General features: G+C 46.9%; 2 protein-coding genes across 4 annotated transcripts in view; both read right to left on the reverse strand.

The window, feature by feature from the left end:
- Window positions 1-737: 737 nt before the first annotated feature.
- LOC144138821 (uncharacterized) lies at window positions 738-12,189 on the reverse strand. Of its 2 annotated transcripts, XM_077671300.1 has the most exons (4): window positions 11,518-11,539; window positions 6,315-6,396; window positions 1,896-2,057; window positions 738-946 (listed from the first exon to the last, which is right to left on the reverse strand). In XM_077671300.1, the coding sequence occupies exons 1-4, from the start codon at window positions 11,522-11,524 to the stop codon at window positions 886-888; spliced, it is 312 nt and encodes a 103-aa protein (XP_077527426.1). In that variant the 5' UTR covers window positions 11,525-11,539; the 3' UTR covers window positions 738-885. The 2 variants fall into 2 exon arrangements, with proteins under 2 accessions (XP_077527426.1, XP_077527425.1); XM_077671299.1 differs by lacking the exons at window positions 6,315-6,396; window positions 11,518-11,539 and adding an exon at window positions 11,920-12,189.
- A 3,050-nt stretch (window positions 12,190-15,239) lies between these two features.
- Tbc1d8-9 (TBC1 domain family member 8/9) overlaps window positions 15,240-20,528 on the reverse strand; it is a 90,348-nt gene continuing 85,059 nt past the window's right edge. For both annotated transcript variants that reach the window (XM_077671303.1, XM_077671301.1), the window contains exon 29: window positions 15,240-18,156. In XM_077671303.1, coding sequence (XP_077527429.1) covers window positions 17,887-18,156 — 270 coding nt within the window. In that variant the 3' untranslated portion in view covers window positions 15,240-17,886. The remainder of the gene's footprint in view (window positions 18,157-20,528) is intronic.

The following is a 20,528-nucleotide window of genomic DNA, read 5'->3' on the forward strand; positions in this document are numbered from 1 at the left end:
CAAACTCAAGTTCTGCTTCCAACCTGTTCTTACATTCAATGAATTTCTTTCAAGTGCTCCTTCACACGAAGTGCCTGCCCTGTACTGACATGGGAAAATCACAACGTGGTCTATTCATCACCACAGAGTTTTGCTTGACAGCAAAGGTTACTGCCACAAAACTACAGCTTCCCGTATGCTATTACGCAACATAATTGCACTTCCATTTTCTAATCGTGTAATGGCCATATGGCACATACAGTGGACGGAAAAATCGCATATGCGTGGCTAGTACGTTACAAGTGCTCATGTACAAATCGCAAACTAATACTTACCGCGTACAGTGAAGTTCAAAAACGCCCACATTGGCTGATCAAGCTTTCTTGATGCAGCTTTTCCCGAACTGCCACATAAGGCTGCGGATTAATGCCCACAAAATGAGACGATTTTTCATTGCAAACACTACAAGCTCTACATGCAATCTATGAAGGAATTTCAAGAGATTACTTTGGTCTGCATCAGCCAATTTCAAAGCCCATCAATTAGGTCAGCAACACCAGACTTATCACAGCACAAGCAGAGTGCGGGGAAAGTAACTGGAAAGTTGCCTCTGATTTGAAGTTTTCGCTACAACTGGCATGGGTAAAACTAGCACAAGCACTATTCGACCTTCCCAACGGAGTAAAGCGGCGTTTGTATTCGTGTGACCGCCTACCAGCCCCGTCCAAAAAGAGAGCAAGAAGACAGCGGCAGGAGGGGCCACAGTATGAATGCCTTTTAATGAGCGTCACAGGCCGAAGTGTACACAATCCCAGGGTCATCGAAGGAGAGAGCGAGAGAGACGACGACAACTGTCAGAGAGAACACCTCCGCAACACACGGGCGCTTCCTTCCTCCTCCTCCTCCTCACATGCCGTTGATGGCCAGGATCTGGATCTCAAACTGCAGGTCCGCATTCGGGGGAATCGTGCGGGGGGGAGAGAGAGTCAAGGGGCCACAAACCACTGCGCTGCGTGCAGAAAACCACCCTGCACAAACACTGCACCCAGAACAGAAAATGCAGCTGCTTTCTGTTTCACCTCTTTCTAATATCTCGCTCTACAACGTGCCTCTTTAACAGCAAGAGAAGCCTTTCTTGCTATGACACTTAACTAATCCTCTCGGCACCCACGTATCCTACCGACAAAAAAAATCAAATTAAACTAGTCCCACAGTTCTTATAACAAGCGACTGCACCAAAGAATGCATTGTCACCTTCCAGCAACGAAATGGCCTGGGGGAAAAATCAGCTCAGGCTATATAGCAACGGCTTCCAGAGAAAGCTAACCAAGCACGGTACTAACCAAGCAATGGCTTCCAGAGAAAGCTAACCAAGCACGAAAGCTAACCAAACATGCACTTTGGCTTCAACACAGTCAAACCTCGTTACAACGAACACTTCATCAGCGAATTATCAGCTAGAGCAAACTAAATACTAACTTTGGTTGGCCACACTTCATTTCAGTGACACTAATTTTTACAGACACCGCGATAGCTGCGCACAAATATCGGCAATAACGAAGAAATATTTGGTTTGCATTAGGCTTGAAACTTGAAAGGACAGCATAAAAAAAAAAAATGTAGAGAATAGCACAACACTCAAGTGTTTAAAACTACGCAAGTAGAGAAGGCCCTTTTGTGCGTGCACACTGCGGGAAAACACCATCCTACTGGGCTGCGAAAAGCCACCAGATAAATATCCGAACGTGGGCCTGTTTTCCGAAACAAACTGTGTTCCCGTATACCTGATACTACTTCACTAAAACGAGGTTTGACTGCAGCGCAAACGGTGCTCGGGCACAAGGTGAAAGTTCTTACAAGATCCCCCCCCCAAAAGCAAACACCCGCAAAGTGAGACAGTTGATGGAAAAGGATATCCCCAGGCAGGGAAGCCCTGCGCGCCGTAGGCCTTGAGGCCGCAGATGGTGAGGCGCGAGAGCTCGTGCTTCTGCATGGAGAGGCAGCCCTCGTCCCAGCCACGAATCACCTCGCCGACGCCCACGCGGAACGAGAAGGGCTGCTGGCCAGGGTCGCGGGTGCTGTGGCGCCACCGGACGGAGGGAGAGCAGGGGGGGAGAGAGTACAGACACCACACGGGCATCCCCCGCCTCTCGGGGGAAACAGCGCACCGCAGCACAGAGAACCGGCCACACCAACGGGCAGAAGGGCACACCAAACCTCCCACAATACACCCCCATAGCTCCACTTACATGGGCGTCTTCCTCTTGACGATTGGACTACAAGACGAAGAAAAAACTTGAAACCATCAGCGCAGGACGAGTGCCCCAAGATCTACTCATTTGTTACCACTCCCAACATCTTCATCAATTGATGGGCTCGAGTAAACTAGAAATAGCGCCGGCATTCAATTTTTTTCAAAGTAAAGAAGCTTTGCCTAAAAGTGTTATGAACTGGGCCCAACGCACACGCAACTTGAAGCTGCTCCACCAAAAGAGGACGGCTGAAGTACAGGAAATTTCAGCAAAGGTTGAAAAAACATTTCTAACAAGTACTTCAGGGAGGATGATCGGACATACTTACCTATCCCTGTATTCTCCTGGGTTCTTCCAGTCTTTTTTTCAGTGACGCCACCCATGACCACAAATTTTGAGGAACTCTTGGAGCCTTCAAAAAGTTATTCGGAGCAGTTTGGAGCAACTAATGTCGGTTTTTGTGCTTGTTTTCAAGTACCACAAGAAATGCACGCCAAAACATCTCCCGAGAATAAAATCTGAGAAAATATGTTTGCGTATTTCTGTATTGTCATCGTGTGGCCTGAAAGTAAACTTAAAGAAGTTAAAGGAAAAAAAAAAAAAACAAAACAAAACAACAACAAAAAAAAAAAAAAAAACAGGAGGGCTGCAGCCAAACCTTAGAGCCGTACAGAGACCCATTCAGTATTGCAAACGTACGACATTTACCTTATTTGCATGGTATAGTATGCAAGGGGGGTACATACTAACCGGGAAAGGAAAGTAGAACAGAAACATAACATTTGGCAAGTTATGTATTGTGATAATTTACAGAAATACGTTGTTCAAAAACAAACTACTCTGAAAACGCTGCTAAAACAAACAACATTACTTGGCAACTTATGTATTGTGATAATTTACAGGAATATGTTGTTTGCAAACAAACTATTCTGAAAACGCTGCTACGAAATGCAGCCTACAATAAAAACGTTCCCAAAGGCACTAGCTTGTTTTCTGCTTTGTTTGACGCACTATTTTTGCACACTTATGTGGCGCCACTTTTGGAACATCGATTTTTTTGTTTCGTAATGGGCCCACAAGGCCCCCCCCCCCCTTGAGACATCCTGTTTCGCATACCCCGATGTTACATGCGATTTGGACGTTTTGTGTGAAATCATTATGTTTCCGGTATATTTAGTTGTATTTGTATTTAAAAAATTTCATTTAAGGAAAAACTTCTTAAGTTCAGTAACCCGGCATTTTCTCTTTTGTCTGTATACATTATACACTGCTTTCCTGCTTCTGATCGTTTTCCTCTTGTTTTTCTCCCTTCTATTCTCGTTTCTTTTCGCCCTCACCTTTTTTCCTCCCTCCTGTAATTTATAGTGTCCTGACACTGGCTGCCATGGTACACCTCGACAAGCCTGTTTGGCTTGGGCTGACCCGTCACGTACTTAGCGCCTCTACGACAAATAAAAACTATTATTATTAACAAAAAAAGGTACCAGGAACAAGGAAAAGCATTATAAAGATATAGACAATTAAACAGTAAAGCAATGAAACAGATTAACTCGAACATACAAAATTCCAATCGAGCAGCAAAGTTTTATTATTATAAAGCTTTCCGGGCATGATGCAAATCTAAACATTTAAAATACCAATGTTCTTACAGCAAAATTAGGACAATAATATGAAAAATGATGACCCTGTATGCAAAGAACTTTGTTTACAAAGAAGTCTCAGATACCCGACACTACCACATACTGCTTCATGTTAAGAAAAATGAAACTATACAACGCTGTTACCCATGCTAATTCGAGCATTATTTTGGCAGGCGCCCAGAATGTTGAATATAATTTGGGAAGAGTGTCGCCGCACATTCTGTGCACGACAACCATCACGACCACAAATCCATGCCCTCCGACATGCACTGTGTACTACTGTCTGCTACATTATAGCCTACAAACAGCCGCGAAATATTCGAAAATACCCCACAAGCGCTGAACTATCTGTGTGTGAGTGCTTTATAACAACGCGGAGAGAGGCAAAATCAGAGACAGCCAGCCGCCTTGTACGTGCAAAACCTGACGGCATCACGAACACTTCGTGCAAGAGGCTTCCACTGCCCGGCCGCAAGGCGCGACTACGAGGGAAGTCGCGAAAGTACGCCGAAACAAAACATCCCATTATTTTCAATCCACGGAGCAGACTGCTCAAGATCAGCTGTGTCCCAACCGAATCCCAACCAATGTTCTGCACCCACAACAACAAACAGTTCCCATGCAAAGGCGCTAAGTTAATCTCAGATCCACCGCTAGATGCGCATCAAGGCGTAAGCATCTCGTCGTCACGAAATTGAAGCTCAGCCTGATGCGTACACCTTGCTCTAGCTTCCCAGCACAGAGCTCCTCGCACACCCCTCGCACACTGCGTCACCCTGCTTTGTAGTCACGCTTGCTCGCTCCAGCAGCCGCATTGGCTGCCCGTCACTCGCTTCTTTTGTTCCCGTGATCAGCGTTTCATAGCAGTCATTCCTGTGTTTTCCTGCCTTGCCGCCTACTTGGCCCCACAGTCACTGCACACTCAGGGTGCGTTCCAATTTACCGTTTAGACAGCTTCGTTGCCGTCCTCGCGGACAGTACGCCATGTTAAGCCCCGTTCCAATTCGAACGAAGCAGTCAACGAAGACTGCTTCGAGGAGACAACATCGAAGTCCGCAACGATGCAGGCTACCTTCCTGTCTAAACTGAAAAGCGACGCCAGCGCCACCTTTTTGCGTTTTTATGTTAAACCAAAAGCACTTGTTCCTTTATTTAAATATTTAGTAAAATTTACTAGTCATGAAGGTGACTTTGCCTAGTTTTTAAATTACGTAACGTTTGTAATAACAACGGTAATATTAGTTACGAAGCTTGCGGCTTGCTCATCTCAACATGTCTGCAACGACGCTGTCGTCTGCTGGTCGTCTGCGCTGGTGTTGCGTTTGCGACTGAGGCGCCGTTCCAATTTCATTCCTTTAGACGTCTAGTTAGACTGCTTCGTAGACTGTCTACCAAGCTGTCTGCGAATTGGAACGCAGCATCAGTTTTACGCCAAGACGCCGGGCACTATTACTTCCCAAGCAGGCAGCCGAGTGAAGGCAGCTCAACCCTTGCCAGCCCAGCTTGACGTCACCCCTCTCTGCCCATGGGTCATGGGCCACCTATTGTACACACAATACACGCACGCAAAGAACAGCAGTTCCCCAAGATCTGCTGCGCATTACTGCCGCACGAACACAATCGAACGAGACTGAAGGACTAACAACTTTGCACTGTTTTGGGCCTTACGTGTTAACACTGCTACACCAATTCTGGCAAAGATTAGCATAGGGTAGAGCAACAGCAGAGTTGAAGGACATGACTGCAGTGAGAGAAAGTGTCCCCAGTGCTGAACGCAGTAGAGAGATTAGTGCAGTCAGCAGATGAAGCGTTGCAAGCGCTCTAGCTACCATGGCCCCGTATACATGGACTCGACGAGAAAGGGTTGAGTCAACTGGTGACTTACCTCGACCCCTCCTGCATTTATACAATAAACTCCATCCAAAGAATCGAGGTAAGGGGGGAAATCGCCTCATGGGCCGCCGACTCGGCCCGAAAAGCGAGTCAACCACCCGAGGGTCAAACAGACTTAATTTTAGCCTGACACCTTTTCGACATTGCCCGTAGCTTATACACTTATGGGTAAGTCGAAAACAAAAAAAAAAACTGTTTTTCTCGACTCAACTCTTCCTCATCAAATCCGTGACTGGCACCTTCGAGTAGATTCAGGGGTGCCTGGCAGCAAAGCACGCACTTTCATGCACCTCCGCTTCCGCTCATTGCTCTCGGGACTTTTCGTTCAGCAGCAGCACAGTGGCTGTGTCTAGAAGTGCCCAAGCCTTTGCCACCCAAGCCAGCTCTCATGCCCAATGACAAGAGTAGCCGCAAAACAATCCCAGCTCAGTGATGAGAGCCCTTGCTTTGCCAATGTTTATGTGCGGCAGGCACCAGCCCCCCCTCCCCCCCAAGAAGTCTGCGCACCACACATGAGCAATCAAACGCCATGCAAGGCCATTATACTTACCCGCTCCCAATACACCCGCCCGCGCTACCACATTCAGAGAGCTCTGGGGAACGGGCCACATGATAACCTTCACACAACAGCCCTTCGGAAAAAAAGGAAAAGAACAGAAGAGGAGGCAGTTGGAGGAGGAGCCATGCACCTGGAGGAGGGAGGGAGAGGGGGCACCGACAGGTCAGGGGGTCATGGGGGGCTAAAAAACAAACTGAGCCACTTTGATAGGCCAATCGATAGCCTGACGGCAGAGTTTCGTACCGATATACACACACTAGAGGAAAATCTGCCACTGCCACAATAGCAGCTAGCAACGGCTAGCTCGTCGCCTACATGGCTTTTTGCTCTAGAATTGGAGCGAAAACAAAACGAAGAAGGCTGACGTTTTCTTCCGCATCTTACATGAAGCTTCCCAAAAACCCACAACATAAATCTGCTGGCGTTCCATTTTTTAAGATTATTATTATTACCGTTATTCTGCAGCCAGAGGCAGCTTTTCGGCCTGTTCATGAGCCAGGACACGACGCTGAAGCGCGGCTCACGTAGGCACTGGTGCCAGATTTCCCTCTAGTATATAAGAGTATGAAACTCTTAAACGGTAAGACTACAAGTCTCTGGATATGTTCGTTACAAACACCGCTCAATAAAGGCCCAACCACATGCACGCGCAAAATCGACGTACTCGCGCGACAACGTACGGCTGCAGCGGCATGCGCCGCTGCCTTCACGCGTCGACTTAAGACGTCGGAGAGGGCGAGTACCACATATCGCCGCAACGCGCGCACGAACCAATGCGCCGCGCAGTGTGGCTCGACTACCCCGGACTCAGCTTTGCAGCGACCAGTTATTTTAACTCAAATAAAACAAATAATGCCTATTCTCACAAGAGTACGCATAAGTAATACAGAAACAACTAAAACAGTTCTTGGGACATTGAAGCGTTAACAATTAGTATGCATACTTGGCGGGCACACCACTAACCGCTACATCTGGCATAAACCACCTTGCTCCCATAGTTGCTCGTTGCTTCGCGTGTTTTGCCCAACTGGTTGCTCTCCGTATTTTACAAATTACTGTTTCATCGCACAATCAATAGCAAAGTTAGCTTATTTATCAATTTGCCCTTTTGTTATGCAACCTGACTACCAGAGGTCTACATCAACACCGGGGGCAGGAAAGTTTGCGTCAATGTCTGGCGGGCTCCGACTTGGGCGTGACAAGCGCGTAGCAATGCATTCGGCATACGCCGGTTCATTGCGCGCTTATGCCAGTTTATGTCGTCGCGCGAATACGTTGGTTTTACACGTGCATGTGGTTGGGCCTTAAAACATGCGCGTTCTTCCTTAACATTGGCAACTTTCACTGTACACGCACACACATCGTTAATAAGTGCAGAACGTAGTGTCTGTTATCTGTTCTTTCGTACTGCTCACAGCAGCTTCATAGTTTTTCCTTCTTGCCCACAGAACTCCTTCTCCACCTGACACTGAGCCACCAATGTTTAAACGAGCCCCCTTCAACAACACCCCCCCCCCCCTTTCCCTCTTTTCAGTCACCTCAACCTAAAAAGCAGCCCAACCTAACACGCAGAGAGAGTAATAGTTCATATTTTGCGAACTTTTGTAAAGGGGAAAGCAACCTCACAGGCTGGACATCACACACACACACCAGTGTTTGACCACACTCAAATTACCGACACTACAGCCAAATGGCGACCCCGCTAATTTTTTGAAAAAAAAAAAAAAAAATCCACAACTTTCTCTTAGAGAATTTACAGCCTACAGTTATTCAATGCTCCGCACTTGCCATGTGGTCAAGCCTGGCAAAATTCTACGTTCTGCACCACATTGTTCACTTCTTTGCAAACTGTACTTACTCCTTAAATATGTTTTGTTATCCGTAGCACCTTCACACTGAGTGCCGGGCACTGCATTCACTTACTAATACATGATACAAAAAAAAAAAAAAAAAAACTATCTGCTTAGCTTACACACCCCATGGCTTCACACCTCAAATCTACTCTCTGCTGCAGCCTACGCAATCTCAAAAACAAAAAAAGTACCAGTTCCTCCGGTCTAGAGGTGACCAATCAATGCTTTTACCACAAGGTCCTCGCAACCAATTAACTGGTTCAACACATCAGTAAAATGATGATGTAGTACCACCTTGGAATCCTGCGTGAGCATGCCAAGGACAATTTAGGTACGCTCACACACTCCAGTGACACGAAAACTGCAAGCTACAGTCGAACACGGATATATCGAACTCCAAGGGGATCGCGAATTAGTTCGATATATGAAAAATTCGATATAAAAAATATGGGCTCTGAGACCTCACCTATGGCGGACGAGCATTTACCGATCGTCGCATTCAAGAATGACAACTAATTCCGCACTCACGACGCAACAGGACGCTTTATTTCCGTGAAAAAAAATCACTGATCTTGGCCTGCTCCTTCGCCCAGGAAATGAAATAAAGACTCTGGTCTCGATCTTCTCGAGGCTGCACAACTAGAAAATTCCAGCAGTACGCTGCGCTTTCGCACACCATGCACAACACGCACGCAAAAGAAGAACAACGCGCACGTACCACAATAACTTTGAAGGTAACAATTCAAAGGCTCTCAGAACGGACTCCAACAAAGCGCTCGCGATGGTCATCTCCAAGAGAAACAGTGATCTTTCGAAAGGTGCGGGACAACTCGCCAAACAGCAGCAACAGCAGCAAAATGCAAAAGAAGGAGGATTCCGCCAGCGCCTTCGTTCCCTCTTCCCTTTCCCGAGACGACATCGGGGGAAGACAGATCCAGAGAGAGAGAAAAAAAAAACTCTTTTTCGGCAAGCCGAGGAACGTACGCAGCCGCAAAAAAAAAAAAAAAAAAGACGTGCGCAGTCGGGGCATCCCTGCCTCACACTGTAACATTTTCCGAGCGTTCGGGCTTTTGTGCCTAGAGAGATTTAGCATACCGGGCTCCGTCCGCTAACGCTACGGCGGCCGGTAGCGGGGCCCCGACTGGTCAAGCGCAAATTCGTTCCAGTAGGCGGGATTAGTTCCGCGAGCCAGTATTCGCCATGCCCGCGCATTCCTTACATCCTCCTCAACCTCAATCGGGGGTGCAGCGACCGCCGAAGAGCACCTTCCAGCTCGCGCGGCGTTCGATATACCCAATGTCAGGAAAAATACGGTTCGATATAAACCTACGAATTCCTATACTTTTACACCGAATTTTCAAGGGGATAATTTATGAGTTCGATATAGGCAATAATTCGATATACCCGTGTTCGATATATCCGTGTTCGACTGTAGTTGGTTGGTCTGGAAAATAGGCAAACAAGCATTTACGCCGTTTTGCCACTGTACAGATTCAATCCAGCTTAAGCAACCCAAAACCATTGGGGGGCCCCCACCACCCCATTCCCGTCAGCACCCAGCAACCATCTGTTCACATCCTCCGAAATGCTCTTGAACAAACTTAAAAATGCACGTTTACCAGAAAATGTTAAGTGCTTCACCCGAGCATCTGCACAAGCTCATTATGAATGCCCGTCAGCCACGTGACAGTAAAAATACCCCCATAAAACGCGCCATATGATAAGACTGATCCCACAACTTGAGAACGAATTCACCCATCAACTGACACCTGTCACGTAATCTGATTAAAGTACTTAGCAGACACCCAGCCCTTCCAGACTGCAGTGTTTTTGTCTGCTGTTGGGAAAATGTCTGTCTGGCTTTCTTTTTTTCCAGCACACCAATCGCTGCCACATTTACCGAACTTGTATTTAAAACTAGTCAGCACAAATCATTCTACTTGCATTAATCAAGGAACACAGCAAAAGAAGAGCCACCTCAACCTCTCCTCTTTGCTTGCTAGCAAGAAGTCAACATAAGGACCGGTTACAGCAATTGAAGGTACACTTTACAAGCGGTCCTGCTGACGTGCTCTCTAGGCTTGCCAAAGTTCTCTAGTCAGCAGATTTTGTGGTACTGTTCGAAACAGTTTAGTAAAAATGAGCACTGCAGTTACACTATTTGCAGAGCACAGCTTCGTTTAAACGACCAAGATGGGCATAGGAATGAACATGGGTTGTGAACGTTGCCGTCTGCTCTTTTGAAGGCCACAAAGATTGGCTGACCTGAAACTGTTCATCATCATTGCCCCTTGAAAAAAAAAAAAGCTTCAACAGACCAGCTTGCTGAATCCCCACTGGGAATAACTCGAAGTTTTCACATTAGGGCCCATCCACTGAAATGCAAGCTTGGCAATACTACACTAGCTAAGCTAACCATAACCAAACTAACCACATGAACTATATAATACGGCTTTATACTGTTAAAGGATTGCTAACACAGTTTTCTGGACAGCCAGCGTAACAAAAAAAAATATATCGATTATGATAAAAAGCGGAGGAACAAACCTTCACGAAACTTAAATACAATGAACTACACTACCACGCATAGTGCAAGGTGTTCACAATGTTCACGATAGTAAGACTGCGAATTACAGGCACCTGCGAAGGCAAATAGAGGCGATTGCCGATGCTACCAGCAAAAAAAAAAAAAAAAAAAAAAGTCCTGGATGTAGATCTGCCATATTGCATGCCTCACTTTAGTGCAAAGGTTCTTGCAACGTGATTTGCATTAGAAGGCTGTTCATTTCCATGCTTGTGTTTGTACCATACTTTTCAACCCTTTAAAAAAAAAAAAAGAAAAGTCCCACTCACAAATACATGCAAAAAAAAAAATGACGGCGAAGCAACGGTTTACGCCTACAGCATGCTACAGTATCTGAAAAACAAGGTAGAGCTTTCATTACATCTCGTTACTGTAACTCGAAGCCCGACACCAAATTCGCGTCGGCTCGTCGACTTTTTAAGAACCACAAAATCCAAACATTCTCAGTGAACGAAAACATTCAATAATAATAATTTCAAAGCACGTCACCAAAAATCATTAAAGAAAGGGTAAACGTCCGCCGCAAAGTTAAAAACAAAAAAAAATCGGGACGGCCACATTCCAGAGGAAATAAGAGGAAAACGCGGCATTTTGAACTGCTCCGCCCGACAAAATGCAAGTCACGTCCGGCTGGAAATGTGCATTTCGAAAACGGCGCGCTTCGGGCTTGTCACGCTTACGATCTGTTCGCCACAAAAACAGATCAATAACCTCTTCGATAACGACCACGCAACAGCCACTTCGGCGAGATAAGCACCTTTCATGGAGGCGAGCCGCTGACGGCTAATGACAGGTAAAGTTATTTCGGGGACTGCGAAAAGCCGTGGCCGTCTAAAACAGGGCCCGAAGTAATACCGTTTGCCAACAAATACCGCTACGTTGCGAAACAAGGCGCCTGTGAATACCGGTTACGATTAAACAAGACCAACAATGCCGGTGCCTCGAGGAAGGCGCCAAGCCTCGTTCGACGCTCCGTAGAGCATGACAGACATTTTTTTTTTTTTTTTTTCCGACGGAAGCGAGGCTTCAGAAAAAGCCGGGCCGCGACGTTTGACTGCTGAGTTTCTTATCAAGTCGTCCATAAGAAGGGCGTCACACAACACACGCTGAAGGTTACTTCGACGCTTCAAAAGCAGAAAGAAAAATGGGTCGCACATACCTCCAGAATTTCCTGGGCGGATTTGTCAGAAGGCCCGTGCAGTGGACGGTGATGTTGTCGCCGACGTTTGGTCGCGGCCCGATGCCGGGCTGTATTACTGTTTTGAGAACGCCGGGCGTTATCTGATACGACTGGGCCATCATATTTGCGAACGTGATTGAGCCGGGCGGGTTACGAGTGCGAAAGACACCTTCCCAGAGCGCGGGAACAAAAAGCAATGGACGCTGCGGCGGTGGCGACTGGCAGATCGAGATCCGTGCGGCGAGACGACTGCCGCTGGATTAACCAGTGGCTCGGATTGACCGCGCACGCGCATTGGCTCGTTTTATTATTAAAAATAAAGTATTGTATCACTTTATGCACTAATACGGACAATATTAATAATAAAAACAATACATAAAGGCTAACTAATATAGTAATTATGCTGATAAAACTTATAATTTATTTGTGGCCACGATGCGCTTAAGGGCGCGGCATTTGAATCGTTAAAATGACGTCGCAAGTGTTTGGAACGTGCATGCAGGATGGTGTGGAGGAAAATGTGTGCCTCAGTTTAGCTCGTACGCCTCTGCACAACCATAACCTGGGGTGAGTGTCAGTAGCTGCTGCATCCGGTTGCTCGCTGCCGCCGACGTGTTTCGGGGAAATGCTGTCAACGTCTTCCAGCCTTCGTCCAGACTACACCTACATCCAGGCGTCCCGCTGCATCGAATCCACTCTGTTTCCGCCTTCCGCATACCGAACTTAGTGCTCCTGAGTTCTCGAACGTGTCATTTCTAGAGGATTCCGGTGTTTCTGCAGACGACATGCGAGTTGTACGTTTGCGAAAGGTTCGACTAAACCCACCGAAACGGCCGACCGGCCAGCTATGGCTAGCCCTCACCGCCACGACAGTCATCAAGCCGCGTACCAGTTTTCGCTTCCTAAGCGTCTTGCCAGTCATACTTGCAGAGACCACACACACTGCAGCCAATCAGGCATGATGGTGCGGAAAAATCAAGAACCGGGCACTTTACTAGACCAATATGTTGGCTGTCGGTCACACTAGCTCATGCCCTAGCCCATCCCATTTCCACGCTGGATACGATGCGCGCCATATCCAGAGCCGTGGTAAAAGTGCGGCCCTCAACAAATGTTGCATCACAACCAGTGATGTATAATATTGTAGGACTAACTGATTATTCATCAACGGCTCACTTAGTCGTGAGGGGTCTTCACAAGAGAATATTCAGGCAGTTCACACGGCAGCACAGGAGGGTCTAGCCACTAAATAAGCTCTACTTTCCGCTTGTCGGGAACTCCCCCTGCGGCCTCTTCATCGCCAGCCATACAAATCATTCAATACGAAAAATTAAAAAAAAAACTTTCCTTCCAAAATCTTACCCAACCTGCATTTTCTCACGTTTATTCCCGAACTTCTTCCCCAATAAGCCAAATTTTGAACAGTAAACACATCAGCGATGACAGATGTGCCCCTAAAACTTTCAGACGATGGTTTGCCTCTCTGTCAACCACCTAGGTGCCCTAAAGCTGGTCGCCACCACATCATCTGGTTCTGTCCCAAATGCACACCCCCTACAAACAACCTATCCATCCACGTAAGTCGTCGTACTGTCAACACCCCTGTTCTCACACCCCATGCACGATACTCCACCAACAAACGTCTTGCACAAGCAGTCCAGAGCTGAGAGTTTGCTGCCCATGCCAACCCAGCCCACCTATCTGGCCTGTAATCTCTGCTGAGAACCACTCCAATTGAACGGCCTCCGGCTTGCATTAGAGTCAGAAAAATGCATGCGACATGAATGCGAGTGCCTGCCTCCTCAATGACACAAATGCTTGTTTTTTTTAAAGACGATAGTCTTTCTTTCACTACTCGAACATGAAAATTTTGGTCTGTCTGTCTGTCTGTGACTTGATTCAGCCACCCGGCCAAAATGAAACTGAAGCTGCGCAATAAGCTTATATACCCACAGCCAAATCTAAAGGTCAAAATCCGGTGGCAATGTTCATACTTGTCAACACTGTTGAACAAGAACAAGACAATACGCAAATATAAGGCAGAAAATCAACACACACGTGGTATTTGCACTGTTCTTTTATAAAAAAAATTCATAGATGCTTGATTTTTGCGATAGCAAAGGAAACATTGCATCCACTGCAGAAAAAAATTCACTTTGTCGCCTGCTGTCGCCCATGCCACTATAGCTTCTGGGGGCACTTTAAGAAATCAAGCGGTTAAAACAGTTACAAAAGGTTCCACTAGATAGGGTCCATGTTCCGCTTGGAACGTACGCAGAGTAGGGCAACGTGGTTCTATAAACGTCATAGTAGGGTGCGAAGCCCTGCGTGGCCTGACCCGCACCTTTCTCGTAGGACTAATCAATAAAGGTCATTTCTCTCTCTCTCTCTCGATTCATGCTCGTCTCCGCCGTTTGGCTGCGCTGGCTTTGAGGCACCCGGCCTGGAGCAGCGGAACATGGTAAATTTATATTGACTCGAGCAAACCTATAACGTGTTTATCTTGGGAGGAATGCGACCAGAGCGGAACAGCATGGGAAGTGAGCGTGAACAAGAAGGGAGCCATTTACTTGGCAAATGTTGAACCTTTCGTCGACATCTCCAACGAAAGAAGCAGATACGCGGGCAATTTTTTTTAAATTCAAGCAGTCCTGTCCTAACTGCAACATTCTTCAGTCCATTATTTCTCCATGTGCTTCTGCTACAATGCCACAGTACAGAAACGTTTTTTAAAAAATGCACTACACTTGGGCTCAAATTTTGCTCATAGGTCTCGTTTTTAGTCTGCAGTTGCGTTTAAATACCAACCCTGGCAAAAATATTCTCTTTCGTTTTGTTTAACACTGCCGAGATGCTGTAAAAAAATTTCTTTGCTTACAATCGCAGATGTGAAAAGTTGCAGATATCGCTGCACGACAACTCGAAACCCGCAACCTCATATCAGAAGTCACAAGTTGCACAGGTGTCTTTTCGCCGAAATAAACCTTCCTATAGTTCCGTCAAAAAAAAAAAAAATTCTGCTGCGCCTAGATTACAGCAGCAGCAGACTAATATTCACGTGACAAAAAGTCTGCTGCACCATAGTTCAATGAGAACAGCATGCCCACCACCATTGCTCATGTTTACCATGGCCTTTTTGTCTTTTCTTGAATTCACACGTCGCCATAGATGCACCGTTTGTTTTGGAAACGAGTCGATCACAAGACAACCTCAATCTCGGACATGACGATTTCAAGTTTAATGATTCAGTACACAAACTGCAACCTTCGATAACGGCACACAAGAGAGCAGTCAACACGGAAGCACCAATCTCGTTTATTACCGTTCCAACATTCTCCAATAAAACATGTAGTATACACCCATGCGCAATAGCTAACGAGCAAAATTACTCAGACCAGCCTACAGTTTGGTTGAACTAGATTAAATATACTTATAACTTTTTCAATTTCCTCTCTTAAAAGTCTCTGCATTACCCGCTTATTAAACATTGCCGCTTCTCCTCGCTACGTACGCTGCTAATACGGCTAACAGGCAAAAGTGGTAGCAAAATATACGCCCACTGATTCTGACCACGACCTCACCAGTGAGCAAGTCTTTTTTTTGTTTCTAGAGCTTTTAAAAGTGAGCCGTAACAAGGTGCGCTTAAAATGCCCGCGCACAGCCAATCCAAAAAAAAAACAGTATCGGCTGCCGCTCTCAAATTCATTTTTCAAGTGCAGCAGTGCCTGTGACAACAAGTAGTACACTCCCTTACGTACATGACGTTCCAAATTTCGTGTGTAACGTGCCGAAAAAAAAAAAAAGACAGAGAGAATGAAATCACGTGACTGTGCTCTCCAACTTCACAAAAATCACCTTGACAGACACTTCTGAAAGTCTGGGAACATACCTTGCTTAATTAGGCAATCTTGAAAGTCTCGTTATAAAAAGAAATGCCAAGAAACGGCAATTACAAATTTCAATCCTCTGCATGCAACGATTCAGACTTTGGGTGCAAGTGCTCCAAATAGAACAGACTTTGCAAGGAACACTACTAAAAGTACGTCGAACTTATAAATAAGCACCGGACGAATCAAAGGTGCAAAAGAGTGCGGCATACGCGGCAATGCAACCAGATTGAGCAAAAATTCCACGTTCCAGAAAACAATATACAAATAAAGCTCTTGTGCACACGTGCTCGAGGCCATAGATGCTGTAATCACGGCAAAAAAAAAACACAACTGCCAAGCAAAACAATTCTCTCGGAAAGAATGTGCAATGCCAAACGAGCACTCCGCAACAATGTGTAGATCGTAACCGTATACCTCCGAAAGTCGAGTACATTGAATTGAATCGCCTCCTCTTGACCGCAACACAAACATCGTCAAGGCTGGACCCACATAAGAAACTGTTACGCGTACAACGCGAAACTGCTTCCCACTGTTCCAAAGTTGGCAGTAGGCACAAATGCCGTAACAACCAAATGCACGCGACTTGTTTTTCGCCCGCAAGGCCTGGAAAACCCGTCAACGACCTCGCAAATTCAAAACGCACGTACTTCAATACTGCTCAGTGCTCAATACGAATTGTCGCGTCACACATCACAGACAGTGTCTCAATAACACGCACTCTTGTCACAACGTGTGTACGACGAAAGGGTCACTCGGGGGACGGCAGCAACGATGGCAGGACTAAGCTCGCGGGATTTCCAGCCGAGACGTCCGCAACAGCATAACGATTTGAGGCGTTGCACACGACACCATGTTGAAAGACGAAAGTACATTTCCACAGGCTCTAGATCTATACAGCGTTCTTTTTACTAAAGTGATTTCCTGCTTGGTCCGACGTGACGAATGCGATCTCTGCCAAAGCGACCGCCTCTAGTCCGGGCTATGGCACAAAAATAACCTTCCTTTCTAATCTGCCCCCCGAAATCCAGAAACTCTGCACTTCAAATTTGCGGAGTTCGTCAGCGCATCGGAAAAACAGCTTGGCCGTCGTCAAGGAGCCGCAACGTTTCCGGGAAAGCCATGCCGGGCCCTGGTCCAAATTGCACACACCCCTGGGTAGAGCGATGTGCCTGGTTTAGCAAGCAGGCTTAACGAGCCCACCATGAGCTCGCCAGTGTGGCATGAAACCATTTGTACTGCACAGTTCTCGTGCGGTGCGTCCGTGGTTTTCGCAAAGGGTTCAAATACAGTGTGCAAACAACGAAGTCATATCGTGCTATGTTTGCAACATTGCAGTTGCTGTCAACTGCAAAACGCCTTTCACAGCATTTGCCAGAACTGGGCACCTAGACGACTGTATGTGCAAATTCCTTGGTGAAAGCGGCCTTTTTGGCCTGGCACAAAGCTTCCAGCATGTTACAGAAGAGTCAGCCATGGATTGAAAGTGTTACATTGGTGCAGAGATTTCTTGCTTCCAGACGAGAGGGGGCATAATTGTCTTGTGACTGACAGGCTGCGACGACTTCAACAGCACGGTTGCGCCCACCTTAGGGCTGATTGGTCTGCCACACGACCGTCAAACCGTGACTGGTCCTGCAGCCCGATAAGACCGGCACGAAGCATTCTGCCCTGGTGACTTGACATTGTCAGATTCCGGCCTCACTTCCACACACGTGCACACGCACTTTGTGTCCAAAGCAGACGGTCATTGTGACCGTCAGACAGTAACTGGCCCTGAAGCCTGATTAGACCGGCACGATGCATTCTGTTCCACTGTCCTGACGCTTGATGCACCCCGGTGACTTGACATCGTCAGATTCCGGCCTCACAAATGCAGATGCACTTGGTGTCACTAGTAGACGGTCAACGTGACCGTCAGACAGTGACTGGTCTTTCAAATTCATTGCCATGCGTCTTGATGCGCCCAGGACACTTGTCATTGTGGCTCCATACCACACACAGATTCTTGCCTCACGCCCACACACACGCACTTTGGGTTAGATGGTTGGCGCGACCGTCAGACCCTGACCGGTCCGGCGCAGAGGGGAGGCGTGCTGCTGGAGGTGCGCGGGTGGGAGGCCTGGCCGCCGCCTCGCAGTTCCTCGAGCGCGGCCGAGACGGACGTCTTGGCGTCGAAGAAGTCCACCAGCAGCTCGTCCCTGTGCATGCAAGCCCGGAACTGCTGGAAGCTGATACACCAGTGCTGGTCCCACAGCGGAGACGACACGCTGCTGGCCGGTCCTCCTCCGCTGGCACCGCCGGTACCGCCGCCCTCTCGGGGACCGTTCTGCGAGCGGGAGACGACAACAAAGCTCTTAAGCTCGGCCATTGCCTCCTGTATTTTTAAATTCCAAATGTATCGCCTGTTTCACAACTGGAGTGATTGGGACGCCTATTTTGGCCACATGCCGTAAGATGGCGCTACAGGAGTAGCCGCACTAAATCGACCGTGTGGAATTCAAGAGTGGCTTGTGCCTCGTTGCCAAAACAACCAATGCTTGAAACTGCCGAAGTAGCGGTGCTCTGATAGAAAGCCAAGTGCCACAGAGGTGCACGTTAGGCCTGCGTGTCCGCTTTCTGCCAGGCGTCAGCCAAAGCTGAACTCATTTCTATTTATTTATTCATTTAAAAATACCTTACAGGCTCTATTACGGAGCACTGAGTGAGGGGGGACAGATAGGTAATAGAACAATCCTAATGGGTGAAGCTAATGCCATTTTACAAAACAATACACTCACTAAAGCGAGGGCTAACAACTAGAGAAAAGTGCCACAAGTAACAGGAAAGGGCTTGATTGGGCCATCAGGGCTGATGCATTTGGCATTGAAAAAATACAGGAGGTGATGACTGACCGTGAAAAAGGACTCGCACTCTGGGTGCGTTCCAATTTCCCCTTTAGACGGTTTCGTTGCTGTCTTCGCAGACAGTTCACCATGTTAAGCCCCGCTCCAATTCGAACAAAGCACTCAACAAAGTGCTTCGAGGGGACCGCACAAACTCAGAAACGATGCAGGCGACCTTCCTGTCTAAAGTTGAACTAATAAGTGATACCAGCGCTACGTTTTCGGTTAATAATGTTGTTACAAAGTAACCTGTTCTTTTATTGAAATATTTAGCATCATTTACCTGTGGTGAAGATGTTTTTGTTCCATTTTTAAATGACGTAATGTTTGTAATAATAACGGCAATATTACTCACGAAACTTGCGGCTTGCGTGTCTCAACATGTCTGCTACGAGGTTGTCGTCTGCGTTGATGTTGTGTACGTGACCACTGCGCCGTTCATTCCAGTTCTGCTTCCTTGGGACGTCTACCTAGACTGCTTCGTAAGCTGTCTACCAAGCTGTCCGCGAATTGGAACACAGCCTCTGTCTCAGGCATGGAGTACCATGCTAATACATACTGGGGGAAAATCCCACTACTAGCTAGGCAAGCGGCGCTTCATCCATCGTGCCATCACGTATCACTGATTACAATGATGGAAAATTTTATTGGCTCACGAACAAGCTGAACTGTCAGTAGCTGCAAATAACTGCAAATAAAGTTGTTTTTTTGATGCAAAAGTATAGCTCTCAAAAGATTTACTTCTCCGTAATTCCTCAGAAGCTCCATGCAAGGCAAATGAGCGAAAGAAATGTTGCCCCCCTTGTTGGTTTTTGTGTCAGGATAGACAAGAAGCCACGTTGCAAGCCAGGCCAAGTCAGAATAGGAAACTGTCAGCCATTATGGCAGCCCCCACGGTGGCACAGCACTTGAGCGAGAGTGTTTTCTTCACTGTACATTCGTATGAAACTATGGTTTTTACAGACAGACTTCATGGTCTGCTCACTCGCATGAACAGATGTCACAACTTGGGACTGCTTTCTTCCATGCACTGCTGTTACAGTTGAACCTAATTGTAAGAGACATGGATGCAAGAGACAATCGGGTATGCGAGACACGGTTGGTCGCCCCATCTTTCCCATTACTTTGACCACTTTTATAACAGACATGGGATGCAGCAGATAGTTGGTTATAAAGGACAAGTTGTCTTTGAACTTTGGTCTACAATCTCACTTGTAACAGACGTTTTAACCCTAGATACGGTGCCAGCAACCACTAATTGCAGCAGCGCCCGTTGTGGAATCAGAGGGGGCCGACAGACGTGTGCTGTCGCTGTTTATTATAACTTTAGCAAACGCTGAGCGGTTCATTGAGCTATGAAATGATGATGAGAAGCCTGAAGTAGAGATACAACACACAGGAGTAGTTAAAGCCTACCACGAAGCCTACAAGCGCGACTGAGGTTCTGCGCAAGCCAAGAATACCTGGGACGCGCGGTGGACTCTCCCGATTGCCTAGCTCCCAATCAAGAAGCGTCACAGATGTTGAGTCCTGCAAGCATGATGAATAGCCACAGCATACATGGGAAGAAGCTGTGTGCTCTAGGGATTCATCAGGCTTGCCGACTCAACATCTACAATGCTTCTTCCGCGGGCAGTGTAGGAAGAGTAAGCTGGAATAAGCTGCTGCAAAAAACAGCGCAAATACAGTCATGAAGCGAAAAAAGATTCAAATAAATTTTGGTGACAAAACAAATTATAATAAACCTTTTTTAACATGCGGTAGCATTCTTTCGTGCTTGTTTTACTCTTAGGGCGCCTACATCGAACTAGGGGTT

This window comes from Haemaphysalis longicornis, unplaced genomic scaffold, assembly GCF_048455015.1.
Source record: "Haemaphysalis longicornis isolate Haplotype H1 unplaced genomic scaffold, Haemaphysalis longicornis Haplotype H1 scaffold_5, whole genome shotgun sequence".
Classification (NCBI taxonomy): domain Eukaryota; kingdom Metazoa; phylum Arthropoda; class Arachnida; order Ixodida; family Ixodidae; genus Haemaphysalis; species Haemaphysalis longicornis.